The 15,651-nt window shown below is 42.4% G+C and overlaps 2 protein-coding genes across 3 annotated transcripts; both read right to left on the reverse strand.

Moving 5' to 3' along the window:
* Window positions 1–1,698: 1,698 nt before the first annotated feature.
* Window positions 1,699–3,015, reverse strand: RNASE6 (ribonuclease A family member k6). Of its 2 annotated transcripts, none has more exons than XM_023724959.1 (2): window positions 2,765–3,015; window positions 1,699–2,474 (listed from the first exon to the last, which is right to left on the reverse strand). In XM_023724959.1, exons 1-2 carry the CDS (start codon window positions 2,778–2,780, stop codon window positions 2,005–2,007), a joined length of 486 nt encoding a protein of 161 aa, XP_023580727.1. In that variant the 5' UTR covers window positions 2,781–3,015; the 3' UTR covers window positions 1,699–2,004. The 2 variants fall into 2 exon arrangements, with proteins under 2 accessions (XP_023580727.1, XP_004390053.1); XM_004389996.2 differs by having other exon boundaries at window positions 2,854–3,003.
* A 5,570-nt stretch (window positions 3,016–8,585) lies between these two features.
* Window positions 8,586–11,797, reverse strand: EDDM3B (epididymal protein 3B). Its single transcript, XM_023724961.1, has one exon. The coding sequence runs from the start codon at window positions 10,162–10,164 to the stop codon at window positions 9,724–9,726; it is 441 nt and encodes a 146-aa protein (XP_023580729.1). The 5' UTR covers window positions 10,165–11,797; the 3' UTR covers window positions 8,586–9,723.
* Between the last annotated feature and the right edge of the window lie 3,854 nt (window positions 11,798–15,651).

A 15,651-nucleotide genomic window follows, 5' to 3' on the forward strand; every position in this document is an offset into this window, starting at 1 on the left:
CCTGTCCCTATAAAAGCCTTCAGCCGATCCCAGTGAGGGAGACGGGTCTTTTGGAGGAATCTATTCCCCTCTGTCTCATATATATCGATATATAATAAACTCTTGCTGCTCACCTCACCCCTGTCTCAGAATCGGCTATTGCAACAGGAGGCTCCAATCTGAGTTATTGTGGTAACACTTCAACACTACAAAATGTAAATGCAACACAGTTTAAAGCTGAATACTATTGCAAACTGCTCTGAGTTAGAAGACGCAAGTCCCACCATACGGTTTCCCCTGTTGTGTACCCACCTTCTTAGGTGCTGTGTTGTCCTAGCCTGCTTACATCTTCCGAATGGATGGGCCATTGAACATCCATCACCCATGGAATCCAGTCTCCTGAAACCTGAAACCTCATAACTTCTTTGTTCCTAAAACATGATATAAATGTGTGGTATAAAGGATGATGAGCCTAACTAGCATGTCTATTAAAAGAATAGTCTGGTTTGGAAAGAACCATTCTGGAGCACAGGTAATTGGCCAGTTTGTGACAACTTCAATATGTGCTGTTTCTAATCTGCATTGCCTTTGGCACTCTACAAAGCACTTTGACTTTCATTGGCCCACTCCCACTGCTACTGAGTCAATTCTGACTCATGGGGAACCTGTGTGTTACAGAATAGAACTGCTTCTTGGGTTTTCTTGGCTGTAATCTTTATGGAAAAATGAAACCTGTTGCCAGAAAAACGAAACCCTTTGCTGTCGAGTTGATTCTGACCCTGGTGGCGCAGTGGCTAAGAGCTCTGCTGCTAACCAAAAGTTCAGCAGTTTCAGTCCACCAACTACTCCTTGGAAATCCTATGGGGCAGTTCTACTTTGTCGCTATGAGTTGGAATGGACTTGATGGCAACAGGTTAATCTTTAAGGAAGCAGTTTGCCAGACCTTTCTTCCATGGAACCACTGGGTATATTTGAACTGCCAACCTTTAGGCTAGCAGCCACTAACCCACTGATAACTCTAGAGGTTGACTAGAAAACTAAGTTCCCACTGTGAGAGTAACCTAGGACCTAAATTCTTAATTCCAGTCAAATTCTTAATCTTAGTCCTTCTGTTTCCAAATCCAATGAACGTTGTTGTTTTTAGGTGCTATCGAGTAGACTTGCAACTCATAGCAACCCCATGTAACAGAGTAGAACTGCCCCACAGGGTTTTCTAGACTAATCTTTATGGGAGCAGATTGCCAAATCTTTTCTCTTACAGAGCCGCTGGCTGGGTTGCTAGTCCCAAGTGTTTAACCGTTGCACCACCAGGGTTCCTTCACTACTATTTATGCTTTCTATTTAAAACATTACCTGATTAAATATAGAAACAAATAGAAAAGATCTGGCACCCTTTGTTGACAGTGTTAGAATCGGTATGTGAAAATTTTCATCAGATCACTATAACGTATCAGTGCCACCTCCATACAAAGACTATAGTTTCAAGGGAAATGCGTAAGTCTGTGAGCAGAGATGAAGGAGTGGAGGACTTTCTTGCTCCAAAGTCCCAGAAGAGGCAGGGATGAGGAAGTGGCAAAGACACCAAGGAGTTAAATAAACTCAAAGGTTGTTCTAAGGACCTAAGACCAAAATAGTTCCTCTTTAAATACTGGCAAATGTAAACCTAGGTAAGCCCAGGCTGGCAGTGATGTGAAAAGATTTCAAACACACTCTCACTCATTAGAATGCACAGAAAGAGGTTTTATTGCCTTGAATACAGTGCAGCAAAGCTTGGCAAAGTCTCAAATTTAAAAATCTGGAGGCCTGGACCCTTCTTTGCCTCTTTCCTATTGCCTTCCTTCAAAACACACAGAGATCCAAAGGAGAGAAAAATTATTTCTCTTTGTCCCAACTCTTATCTGGCTAATTCTTCCAATACCTTTCTTCTTCCTTCTGTAGGAACCAGGGAAAGCAACAGAAGAAAAGAAAAAGCAGAAGAGATCATAACAGAACCTGTGCCAAGTGAGGGGAAAAGTGACAGAAAATTTAAACGATCTTATCTAAGTGCACAGGAACCAAATGATAGGGAGGGTCTGTCGGCTGAGGGGGGTCACAGGCAACAACGAAGAACTTGTACAGGGCAGCATTGCTGTAGCTGCAGTTAGGATAATTTCCTGTAGTGAGGCTGCAATTAGTCATGTTAATAGGCCTTGGGCTCTTGTGGCAGTTGTATCGGCCATTCTTGCAGATGATTCTGGGCAAGTCACAGATAGCAGTCACGTTCTCGAAGGAGTCATGAAGAAAGGTGTTTTCAGGCTTACAGTGCTGGGTATATTTGTTGACAATACTCATTGCCCTGTTGCATGGGAGAGGACTTGGCTGTAAATGCTGGATTTTAAACCATTGAGCCCTGGTGATAATATTAGGCAAAGCAAAAAGTGGATTCACTGGCCCCCATACTCCCAGCAGCAATAGGAGGTGAGGAAAGCATCCCAGAAGATCTAGCACCATCTTTTCTGTGTAGAAAGAAGGAAGATAATATTAACAGTAGAAGCAAAAAGAGTGAAATTATTAACTGTAACCATTTAGATTTTAGTGTGTCTTTTAAGATTTTATGGCTCTTATTTTAAACCATCTTCTTTCTCGCTTGAGTCTCACAATTCTATGAAGAACCTGAAACCCAGTGAGGAGGAATAGGTGATAAACAGACCTTTCCTCTGAGTGGCAGACTCCCTTTTTTCTCTTTGTCCTGTATTCACATATTCAGTGGCCCCTGTGCCGAAAACCTGGTCTCTTCCCTCTTTACCTTCTGAGGTGTTCATGTTCGATCTACTTGACCATAACTTCCCATCTTCACTGCTTTTCTTTCCCCAGCCCAGAAGATTCTCCTCTTACCAGATCTCGGTGTTGGGGCTCCTACTGAGAAAGGAGGCAGTTGTTAGTCCCAGGCTCAGAGGTCTTCTATCTTTCTTCTCTGGACCTGTCTGAGCTGCCCATGTAGGGCAGGGGAAGAAGTGTTTTGAGCCTCAGGAAACGGAAACCCAGGGCTTGGCAGAGGAACTTTTTGTGCAGAGCATGGATGAAAGTTTTAGACTTTCGAAATTGCTTTCTCAAGTGGTATCAATATTACTGCAAACACCAGAAGAATAAGTCCATTTTAAGAAACCATGTGACGCAAAACTCACAATTTTGAGGAACCGATGACTTCCTGATTATCGGTTGAGTTCTTCCTTCGTAATACGAGGCTTAGTTTTTTGAAGCTCTATGATTTCAGTTCCTTGGAAGAAAATATACCATGTAACTCTTGTATAATAGCTGCCACCTGCTTGGAAATGTTGTAAGTTCAACAACAGACTTGAATGAGTTATTCATTTATCCATACATTTATTGGGTCAGGTACTGGCCTACTCAGATTTAGGAGTTCAAGATCTAATGAAAGAGACAGGTAAGTAAACATTTACAATATATATTAATAAATATAGATAGAATGTACAGTTGTGGTAGAGGAAATCCCAGGTGATGAGGTAGAGGGGAAGTGTTACCGCAATAATGCGGATTGGAGACGCCTGCGACAATAGCCAATTCTGAGACAGGGGTGAGGTGAGCAGCAACATGTTTATTATATGTCGATATATAGGTGACAGAGAGGAATAGATTCCTCCAAAAAACCCGTCTCACCCACTGGAGATCGGCTGAAGGCTTTCGTAGGGACAGGATTATGGATCTTAGAAGTTTGTGTTAGTTTCCCCTTGAGGTGGTCATGTCTCAGATGAGTTAATCTTCTACTGGTATTCTTGGGAGTTATCTGGTGACATCCTTGGGGATTATCTGTCAACATCCTGGTTTTGCTTGTCACAAGATGGGTGCTTTGTTTGGTTTTCATCCTTAGATCATTATCCCTTGTTTCTACCCTCCAAGGAGGAACATCGGTTAATCTTAAACCTTTTGTAGAGAATGGAGAAACAAGATCACGAGACAATGTGTGGTGGTTAGCAATGGGGAGTAAATAATAGTGAGCCAGGCCTGTGCAGCCTCTTCCAGATGCACTATTGGAGGGCACAACACCTGAACTGAGTTTTGAGGAATCAGAAGCTAGCTAGGTGAAGAGGGTAGTAAGTGCACTCTAAAAAGAAGAGATTATATGTGGAGAGGCCCAGAAACATGAAGGAGAAGGGCAAATTTAGGGTATGTGACTCTTGAATCTGTTCTTAACTTTCCCTTAGTGCTGTTAATCCTTGTATTTAGAACCTCATTACCTCATGAGGGGGTCCTGGTGGCACAGTGATTAAGCATTTGGCTGCTAACCAAAAGGTCAGAAGTTCTAATCCACCAGCCACTCCTGGGAAACCCTATGGGGCAGTTCTACTCTGTCCTATAGGGTCGCTATGAGTTGGAATTGACTCAATGGCAGTGAGTTTGGTTTTCTTGGATACCTCATGAGGGCTCACATAAAAGTCTCCTATGTGGACTCCCTGACTCTAGTTCTTTTGCTTCCAATGTTTTTTACGTATTACTTCAAGACTAGTCTCCCTTGAACATAGATGTAGTAGGGTAATACCCTTGCCCAAATGCTCCAGTTAGCTACAGGATAAAAGTTGATGGCTGTTAGCCTGGCAATCTTATACCCTATGCTACAGCCAGATGTAGTAGGTCAGTCCCTCCTCTTTCTGCAGTTCCACAACTTGATAGTACCTCAAGTCCACTATGACAGGAAAATGTTATCAGTTTTGCCATGTCCCTAGGCAGGCGTCCTCAATCCTGGCCTCACATCAGAAATTGCCTATGGAACTTTAAAAATGTCAGGATACCTCTCGAACCTACTGAATCAGAATCTTGGGGAGAGAGGTATTTGCATGTCTCTGTTTAATAAGCCTCAGTGTGGTTGAGAACCATTGTTCTTGGCTGTCACTGACTCTCACTAGATGCCCTAGTTTTCAAGACTGGGCTTCTACCAGATACCTGGGATAAAGTCTCCACTTTGTCTTGATTCAGTTAGGTGGATTCCTGTTTTGCCACCCTGAGTTAAGAGTAGGGCAGATGGAGGAGGACATGAACAGGGGAGTCTACCTCTCATCTCTCTCTTAAATTATCCCAACACTTAGAATTGTCTGAGTAGGGAATGGACTCTGTTGGTTGACTTGGCCCTTGTTGTAGCACTACAGTACTAAAGCAAGTTCAGGGCATCTGATGTGTGTCCCTTATAGAGCATCTACTCAAACACACTGCTTTCCCTCCAAACTCCTGGTAAGGGATTAGGTCTAGGTTCTGCTATTTGATCTATTCCTTTCCCTAGACCTTTATACGCTTGCTGACTGCCTCTCAGGATATGGCTTCTTCTGTGGCTGCTGAGCTTCTTCTGTGTCTAGCAGCTGGCCAGTGAGTGGCCAGGACAGTGAGGTCGAGGCTGGCTCTAAGTGAGGAAGTACAAGTTTCTTTGTGAAGTTTAGTTTTATTGTTTCTGCAGAGCTGAAGCCTAACACTCAAAAGAGCCCCCTGACCACCAACTCATTGGTCAATTTGGGCATGTGCGTGTGATGTCATTTTTTGTCCAATTGCTAGGTCATGCTAATTCTTACCACTCCCTCCTTCCTCCTTTCCACAATGATCTTGAGAAACTATACATGTTTCTTACAAAAATCACAATTTTTCCATCTTCTGAAGGAAAAAATTGTCTAAGACTTGGAACTGGGCAAAAGTGATCACCAGGTGTCCTTTCACTGGAGTGCTGGGGGTTATCTACTAGACCCACTGGGGATTAACAGACTTTGTTAGAGGTATGTGTCTTAGTCATCTAGTGCTGCTATAACAGAAATACCACAAGAGGATGGTTTTAACAAAGAGGAATTTATTCTCTCACAGTCTAGTAGGCTAGAAGTCCAAATTCAGGGCATCAGCTCCAAGGGAAGGCTTTCTCTCTCTGTCAGCTCTGGAGGAAGGTCCTTGTCATCAATCTTCCCCTGGTTGAGGAGCTTCTCAGGCACAGGAACACTAGGTCCAAAGGATGCACTCTGCTCCTGGTGCTGCTTTCTTGGTGGTATGAGGTTCCCAAGTCTCTCTCCTTGCTTGTCTCTTTTATATCTCAAAAGAGATTAGCTTAAGACACTATCTAATCTTGTAGATATCATTAATATAACTGCCTAATCCATCTCATCAACATCATGTTGATAGGATTTACAACACATAGGGGAATCACATCAGATGACAGAATGGTAGACAATCATACAATACTGGGAATCATGACCTAGCCAAGATGACAGATATTTTTTGGGGACACAATTCAATTCATGACAGTATGCATCCTTTTAAAAAAAAATTGTGGTAAATATATATGTAACATTTGTCATTTCAACATTCTTTACATGTACAATTCAGTGACATTAATGATGCTTACCTTGTTGTTCAACCATCACCATTATCTGTTTCCAAATTTTTTAATCACCCTTACTTAGGTCTCTTTACCAAAACAAACCAAATCCATTGCTGTCGAGTCAATTCCGACGCACAGTGACCCTATAGGACAGAGTAGAACTGTGCCATAGTGTTTCCAAGGAGCTGCTGCTAGATTCAAACTGCCTACCTTTTGGTCAGCAGCCATAGCTAACCTGTGCCACCAGGGATCCAAGTCTCTATACACTTGTCTATTCTAGGTATTTCATATAAGTGGGATCAAACAATATTTGTCCCTTTGTGACTGACATATTTCACTCGCCTGTTTTCAAGGTTCATCCATGTTGTAACATGTATCAGGATTTCATGTCTCTTTATGGCTGAATAATACTCCATTGTCAGGCTGAACAGGCTTAGTGGCACTTCCAGATCATGATGGAGTAGGAAGAAAGGCCTGGTGATCTACTTCTGAAAATTAGCCAGAGAAAATCCTATGGCTCACAACTGTCTGATGAGCAACTGATCATGGGGATGGCGCAGTACCAGGCAGGGTTCATTCCATTATGCATGCGGTCACCATGAGTCGGGGGCAACTTGACAGCAATTGGTTAAATAAGTTTGATGTTTCATATAAGATAGGCACTTAGTGTGTATAGCAGATCCCAAAATTTGGATGGTGTAATTTTTTGGCATGGTCATACTGGTGATAGTGAGGATCACAAATATTGCAGGTAGATTATATCCCTTAGGGTATTTTGATTGCAAGCAACACAAGTTAATTTGAGTTAACTTAAAGAGAAAATTTTTAAGGGATGGTGGGAGTGGGAGAGAGTACAATATGAAAAAATAAAGATGACTAATCAGTCTTTGGAAATAGGCTGACACTCAAGAAGCTTGGGTGCTCAAGCTGAAGAGCAGGGCCTCACGGACATTAATCAGCTTGAACTGTTATTGTTAGGCTTGTTTGCTTGTTTTATTTTTTATTCTTGCATCAGAGATGCAGAGATTCAGACTCCCAGGAGAGAGTCCAGTTAGCCTCACTTGGGTCTCATGACCACCACTTGGCTCAGGAGAGGAGACTGGGAGCCTTGATGTCAGTCCCACCAATACTGCACACAAAAGAGAAAGATAGTTCCCCAAGGAAAACAAATATGCAGGTATCTGAATAAGGGAAGTGGATACTGGGAAAGTCAAGGTAACACACAGTTATTATATGGATTGTCCTTAAAGTACATACATCCTTGTATACTGTTTTGAACTGCCATCTGCTAACCCTTCAATAAAAAACAACTTTTAGAAAGTTTTCAAAATGAGGTATTTGTGTAAACCTACATTTTGAAGCAGTATTTACCAAGTGAGAAAAACAATCAGTATTATCTACATGTAAATTGATAATTGATGAAAAATTACTGGATTACCATCAATCCCTTGTGAGTTTGGTTGGTATAGATGACTTCCCAAGTGTCTGCTCATCCACAGGTGCACTAAGAAATCTCAAAGCTGAGGAAATTCCCTTGAAACATGGCCCAACCTAGATTCACTGGCTAGAGTTCTATAAGAGTGCGCCACCACCTAACTGAAAGTGTTAATATTTTGGTCCAGTCTCTAATTATTTCAAGGCTAGAGTCATTTGACATTGCTGGAGGCTGAAGAATGCAAAGAATTTTAATATTTAACTTTGTCCCTCCCTATACCTGCCCTAGGCAAAATTATAAGAAACAAATTCTTTCTTACCTCTCTACTGGTTTGATCCTTCTCTCCCCGCCATTGTTATAGGTTATTTTTCCTTCCCTAAAAAGATATGTTGAAGTTCTAAGCCATGGTACCTGTGAATGTAACCTTATTTGGAAATAGTCTTTGCAGATGCAATTAGCTAATATGAAGTCATAGGAGAGTATGGTGGGCCTTAATCCCATATGCCTGGTGTCCTTATAAAAAGAGGAGAAGTGACACACAGAGACAGACATGCACAGAAGACAGCCATGTGAAGACAGAAGCCAAAAGCCAAGGAATGCCTGGGGCCACCAGAAGCTAAAGAGGCAAAAAATGATTCTTCCCCTAGAGCCTCCAGAGAGAGCGTGTCCTTGCACACACCTTGATTACAGACTCCTAGCCTTCAGAACTGTGAGAGAATAAATTTCTGTTGTTTTCAACCACCCAGTTTTTGGTACTTTGTTATAGCAACCTCAGGAAACAAATACATCCACACAGCAAACAAAATTCTCATGGTCTCTACCTACTTGCATCCATTTATTTCCACTTCCCTCCAACAATATTAACAATTTTAAGCCCCATCCTTGAGGGGTGTTGCATTTTAAAGTACTCCCACCCTACATTATTTCCCTCCCAAGTGAAAATGGGTATTATTAGATGAATTCATTTGTGCTACTGTCTTCTACTTAATGTTTCACCCCTAGGAATGCACATGCCTCCTTAGAGATGTTTTAATGAAACAGTTCAGTAGGGAGCTCTACTAGTCTGTGGCTGATGGAGGAAGGGCTCTTTTTGACTCTGGAAGTTTATAGTTTCTTCACAGAGTAACAGCCTACTGTTTTTTGTGTTAGAAATCCTTACTTCTTAAACCAGAGAGAGCAGATGATGGGTGGACACTTGTTATGTTTGTTTTTTAAAGTCAAAATTAAAGTACCAAGCCAAAGGATAGGAAAAAAAGAAAACCAGTTTTGACTAAGCACCTACTATGGGCCAGGAATTATGCTACATATTTTATACTCAGTCAGCTCTGCCCACCCCCACCCTCAATCTAAATGGAACTTAGCATGTCTCCACAATCAATGCCTAGCACAATACCTGGTCACAACTTGTGCCCAGCTTAGCACATAAACATTCACACACTCATCATAAACATAAAACAATCACACACATTAGACACGCACACACATACAACACACCTTAAACCTACACACAGCACATATCATATCCAAGCATAATCTACATCACACATGCACCCATACCAATCACACAACACATACTCTGCACACATCACATATAAATCTCACACACATTAGGATGATACAATTTATTTAGGGAAGGGAAGTTTATGTGACTTGGGTAGGCATAAGGAGAGTCAATATTAGGAAAAGTCCTGGGTTAGTTAAGAAGAGATGCCACATGAGTTGAATCTTGAAAAAAAATGTAGGAGTAAATCAGGCCAATGAGGACAGAAGGGTATTTCAGGCAGAGAAACAGCTTAGGTAAAGTTATAGTATCAAAAAACAGTGTGGTGCATAATTCTAAGTAGTTTGAAAATGTTGACATATAAAGGGCAAAATGGAGAGTGGCAACAGCTATTGGTGTAGGCAGGGCCCACCACTTGGGGACAGATCAGTTCACTAAAACCTAGGGAGGTGGGTAGACTTTCTAGGTATCAGTAAACTCTAGCACACGCATGTCCTCTATGCTATCAACATACCCTTTCATGCTACAGTGGAATTCAATGTGGCTGTAGCTCCTTTTCTCTCTGTAGCTATAACTGAAATTCTTCCTTTTACACTTGAGTACTTTGAAGGGTTGCTGGGCCCACACGTACACATTTCTGTACCGCTCTCTCAAGGTCTTAAAACAAATACTCTCAATTTGATGCCATGGGGTATAGAGGAAAATGTGAGAGTCCTTCTCTTTCAGACCCTCTATGTCCCTCATGAGGACATCACATTTGTACTGGCTGAATTCCAGGCTTGGCCTCAGGTGGTGCTGTTTCATGAACTCCCTCCGGGAGAGGTGCTGGCCATGTATAAGCTGCTCCCACAGGGGGAACAGTAGGAGCAAGACAGGGCCCAGGACCTTTAGAGAAGATGCCATCTAAGTCACCAGGGCCACCTGCAGGTCTGCAAGGAAGAGAGAAGAAAGCCTTATCTAGACACTGCCCGGAAGGCTCAGCTCTATCTTGAAATCTCTTTCCCTGCCAATACAGGCCCAATTTCACTATTTGGTTCCCAGACTAGAACACGAAAAGTCTCATTAGATAATAAAGTTTTTAAGAACTGAAAACAGGCTGTAGTCCTAGTCAGCCAAGCACAACATTGTAAAAAACAGATGAAGTTTGAGAATTCCAAACATTTCCTGCCTGTCCTCTCTTGCACCCAACCAACTGCCCTCCAGCTAGCTCCTTTTTATCCCCCAGATCAACTCCCAGGAGAGTGTGAGTCCAAAAGAGAATGGCATTTTAAACGTTCTGTCTGTGAAGCGGAAAGGCTTGTCACCTTTTAAGGGAAATAGAAGATGAGTAACTATTTGGGAGGTATTTTCTGGGCAGGAAGATTTGGGTTCCCTGCAATCACATCCCAGGCTGCAGTTACACTGACTCTGCGTAATTGTGCTTATCTGGTCTCAACTTCCTCATAACACTTCCCCCAAAGCATGTGTGAAACACATTATCACTTCTAACTGCTCATATCCCTTCTCAGGGCCCATTTCCCTAATTACCATAGTTATATTGTTATCTTGGTTTGTCTGAGCTATCAGTTGAGAATGGCTTTGTGAAAGACTCCAGTTTTGAAATATTACTCTGACCAATCAAGTCCCAAGACTGAAACTGCCCTCACAGAAGCTGCTTTAGCCAAAGTATGGGCTGCAGAGTTGTTTCAAAAAGTCTCCCCTGAAACCAGCCCCTCTGTGTTCATCTACTATGTAGAGTGTACCCATCTCTAGTGAACCACTAACCTGAGTCTCAACACTCTGAGCATCAGTGTCCTCAATGGGCCTATTCATCACTTCCTCAGAGACCTGTGAGAATCTAATGAGATGCATGCATGTCAGGCACAGAAACAGGGGTAGGCACTTTCTCCTCTTTCTCCTTTGTGAAATCCTGTCCCTGGCCATTAAGGGCCCAAACAGGATGAGGAGAACAGAATTCAGGCTGCTTTACTAAAGGCGGTAGGGAGTGCCTGTATCAGTAGGATTAATGCCAGGTTGAATTTCAGGCCTTTGCTTCCTACCAGTTAGATCATTTTCCATTCTTATGTCTACCATCTAAAAGTTCAGTCAAGACCCTGGTGCTTTCCTGAGTCTCTCCCACAGCGTGTTTAGCATCAATCTTTCTAACTTACCCTATTCAGATTTTCAAGTCACTGATCGTTGTGGGGATTAGTACATATGTCTGAAGAGCAGAGAGTCTGTGTCTGTTTCCTCTTCTTGGGTCCCAAGAGGTCTGCAGCAGTGGAGAAAGGAATAGCAGTGGAAGCACAGAGCTCCAGCTGATTGATGTAGGGGCGTGGGAAGTGGAGGGAGCAGTCTTGTTATGTGAACCCATCCTTATATCTTCTCATGTAGAACACTTTTGTTCACTCTGATAATAGCCTGGAGCGAAGGTGTCAGACATCAAAGATTGACTTCTGGACACTAAGGAGTTGCAACCCCCTGGGAAGAGGTGACCCTGAAAAGGGGCTATCTGGACTTATTAGGAGAGAATTGAGGATCTGGCCACTAAACTCACCGCCTGACAAAATTCTCCTAGTCCATCTGAGTGGCAACTCCACCCTTAGAAGCTCCAGAGGCCATGTCTCCACCCTTTGTGACCTCAGAGGTTGTGGCCATACCCTTTGAGACTGAGGCAGCTCTGCTTCCTGTGTTGCTTGTCTCTTCAGCTTTCGCTTCCCGGTTCCTTGATCTCTCAGCCCCTTGGGCCTCTCTGCCTGTGTCTACCCTATGGGAACAAGTGTTCCAAAGCTCTGTAGCTCCACCAATAAGTGCCTGGAGGCACCCCACTCCACCAGTAAACTTCTGCCGGGAGGCACTCAGCTCTCTTGCTCTGTGGATTGGCAAGCCTAGTTCCACCGATAAGTGCCTGGAGGCACACCACTCCTGTGCAAAAGCACTCAGCTCTCTGGCTCTGTGGGTTGGTTCCAACGCTGTCTGGCGCTGGTCTCCTGGTTCTGCTGATTTGCTTGGTGCCTGTTATCCCTTTTTTCCCTCCAGTTTCTCCCATTTGTAATGGAAATGTCTAGCTTGTGTCTGTTCTACCATGGTATTTTGAAAGAGATAACTTGTATTCTAGATTTCACAGATGAAGAGGGATTTTTGGATTTTGGACTTGGAGTTGATTTAAGACTTTTGCTATGATATGATGGGGTGAATGTGTTTTACACGTGGCAAGGGCATGAATTTTGGGGGGCAAAAGGGTGGAATGGCATTGATTGAATTGTGTCCCCCAAAAATACATGTATCAGATAGGCTAGGCCATGATTCCCAGTATTGTGTGATTGTCTACCATTTTGTCATCTGATGTGATTTTCCTATGTGTTGGAAATCCTACCTCTATGATGTTAATGAGGTGGGATAGGCGGCAGTTATATTAATGAGGTAGGGCTCAATCTATAAGACTGGACTGTGTCTTGAGCCAATCTCTTTTGAGATATAAAAAAGAGAAGCAAGTAGAGAGACAGGGAAAGCTTAAGAAAGCAGCACCAGGAGCAGAGCGTCTCCTTTGGACGTGTGGTTCCTGTGCAGAGAAGCTCCTAGTCCAGAGGAAGATTGATGACAAGGACCTTCCTCCAGAGCTGACAGAGAAAGGCTTCCCCTGGAGCTGATGCCCTGAATTTGGACTTCTAGCCTGCTAGACTGTGAGAGAAAAAACTTCTGTTTGTTAAAGCCATCCACTGGTGGTATTTCTGTTGTAGCAGCACTAGATGACTAAGACAGAGCTCAAGAGGTCTGCAGCAGTGGAGAAAGGAATAGCAGTGGGAGCAGAGCTCCAGCTGATTGATATGGGTGAGCGGGGAGTGGAGGGAGCAGTCTTGTTATGTGAACCCATCCCTATATCTTCTCATTTATAACAGTTTTGCTCACTCTGATAATAGCCTGGAGCAAAAGTGTCAGACATGAAAGATTGAGTCCTGGGCACAAAGAAGTTGCAACATCCTGGGAAGAGTTGACCCTGAAGAGGGCTATCTGAACTTATTGGGATAGAATTAAAAATCTGGATGCTAAACTCACTTCCTGACAAAATTCTGGGAAAATTTACTGGGTGGCTAAGTTTTATGGGAACTTCAGGGAAGGAAACCACTTCTGGAGTGGTGAACTATGTGACCCTCATTGGGGGGTGAAAGAGTATCTAGTCAGAGATGCAATTTAAGGATAAAGTGAAATACTTGAATGTGTTTTCTACCAACACTTTCAAGTGCTGCTCCTAGTTAAGCCATTTTTGTTGAGTAACTCACTGGGCCACCTTGTTATCAAAAACTTCTGTTTATATCCGAAATTTATCTTCAAAGCATGTCAGCAATGTCACCCTGTTTTGTAGTCTCCTGATCTTCATTTTGGATGGGAAATAAGTCATTATGATTAGATAAAGACATACTGGCCAGAGTAGAACTGCCCTAGAGGGTCTCCAAGGAGCAGCTGGTGGATTCGAACTGCTGATCTGTGGAGCCCTGGTGGCACACTGGTTAAGAGCTGAAAGATTGGCAGTTCAAATCCACCAGCCACTCCTTGGAAACCCTATGGGGCAGTTCTACTCTGTCCTATAGGGTCACTATGAGATGGAATCTATGAGATGGAATCAACTCAATGGCAACAGGCTTGGTTTTTTTTTTTGGGAGGCCGGGATTTGGATGACTTGAGAGGTGACAGTGAGGAAATATAAGAAGGCTATTGATTTGCACCCCCTAAAAAGTTCCGTTGTAATTCTGACCCCTGTACCTGTGAATTTGACCCTGTTTGGGAATAGCGTGTTATGTTTTATTTTTTTGTTACATTCTTTACGTCTTTTGTTATGTTATTTATAGCCACTGTCTTGTGATATTTTTGTTATAGCAGCACTAGGTAACTAAGACAGAATTTGATGCCAGGAGTCAGGTGTTGATCCATCAAATACCTAAAATGTGGAAGTGATTTTTGCATTGAGTAATGTGTAGAGGCTGGAGGAGTTTTAATGTGCTTGATGGTAAGAGCCTAGATTGCCTTAAAGAAACTGTTTGTAGAAATATGGACATTAAGTGTGGTTTGATAATGGCTCAGAAAGAAATGAGGAATGTGAAAAAAAAAAAGCAATGTGGTTGTGAATAAGGGAGAGCTAAGAAACATGTTAGTCTATCTTTCTGTGTCATAGAGAAAAATGCTGTTTAGGAAAAAGGTGCTAAAATGACCACTCCACCACCATGATTATGTCCACTAAAAAGTGTATCCACAAATGTACCAAGCCTCTTGTCTTATAAAGCTATTTTATCTCTATGGGAAAAGAGATTGCAATGCAGTAAGGGAAGGTAGCAATCGCAGCCGCAGTCAAAGGTGGGATTACTTTGAGGTGCTGAAGGAATTTACTGACTTGAAACCATTATGCTCTACTTACAGGATTGTTCCAGTTCCAGGGGCATTTATCACTCTCTCCAGCAGTCCCCATGGCCTCATAATGGTAATTGATTGGAGGGTTTTTGTTTTTGTTTTTTTGTATTTGGGGATTTATCCCAATTTCAGGATCAATTCTCTGGCTTGTTAAAATTCCCTTTTTATAAAGTGGGCAAAGTGCCTTCTGGACACAAGAATCTATCTCCTGGTCTTTCATGGTAATAGATTTGTAGCTGGGTATGTGGCTGTCCAGCCAGGCTACATTTCCCAGGCTCCCTAGGTATTAGGGGTGGCCAACGAGTAAATTCTTACCAATGGAGTAGGAGGAAATGTGATGTGTGCCCTTTTCTAGTCTGATCCTTAAAATTTCAGATGTGCAACTGTCCATTCAAAGAAGCCCTGGTGGCACAGTAGTTAAAGTGTTTGGCTGCTAGCTGAAAGGTTGGCTGTTCAAACCCACCAGCTGCTCTGTAGGAGAAGGATGTGACAGTCTGCTTTCATAAAGATTTACAGCCTTGGAAACTCTATGGGGCAGTTCTACTCTGTTCTATAGGGTCGCTAAGAGTCAGAATCTAGAAGCAGAATGAGAAGATGACATAGCTTGCTTCATGCAGATGATGATGATATCTCAGAGGATCTTAACCTGGGCCCCATGGCCCTCCAAGGAGTCTGTGGATAGAATTCAGAGGGTCTATGGGCCGATATGGGGAAAAATTACATCTTTATTTTCATAAACTTGTAACTGAAATTTAGTAATGCTTTCACTTGTGAATATAGACATGAAACCATGGAAGGATCAAAAGTACTGTGACTTGGTCACAAATAGAAATCACAATTATTTTTATGTTACTTTATAGTTGTTGCAGATGTATCAAAATATCATTTTATATTGATCACTGCTTCAAATTTCAGTAGAAATTAGACCTAGCAATTACAGTAGCATTTAGATTTTGTTATTTAATGTGTGTTTGCATACATTTATTTATATACATATGTCTTAGTTAT

The sequence above is a fragment of the Trichechus manatus genome, unplaced genomic scaffold (assembly GCF_000243295.1).
Source record: "Trichechus manatus latirostris isolate Lorelei unplaced genomic scaffold, TriManLat1.0 scaffold00273, whole genome shotgun sequence".
NCBI lineage: Eukaryota > Metazoa > Chordata > Mammalia > Sirenia > Trichechidae > Trichechus > Trichechus manatus.

Bases quoted from the DNA above. Each gene is read 5' to 3' on its own strand.
- EDDM3B (XM_023724961.1), bottom strand. From the start codon at position 10,164: ATGGCATCTTCTCTAAAGGTCCTGGGCCCTGTCTTGCTCCTACTGTTC.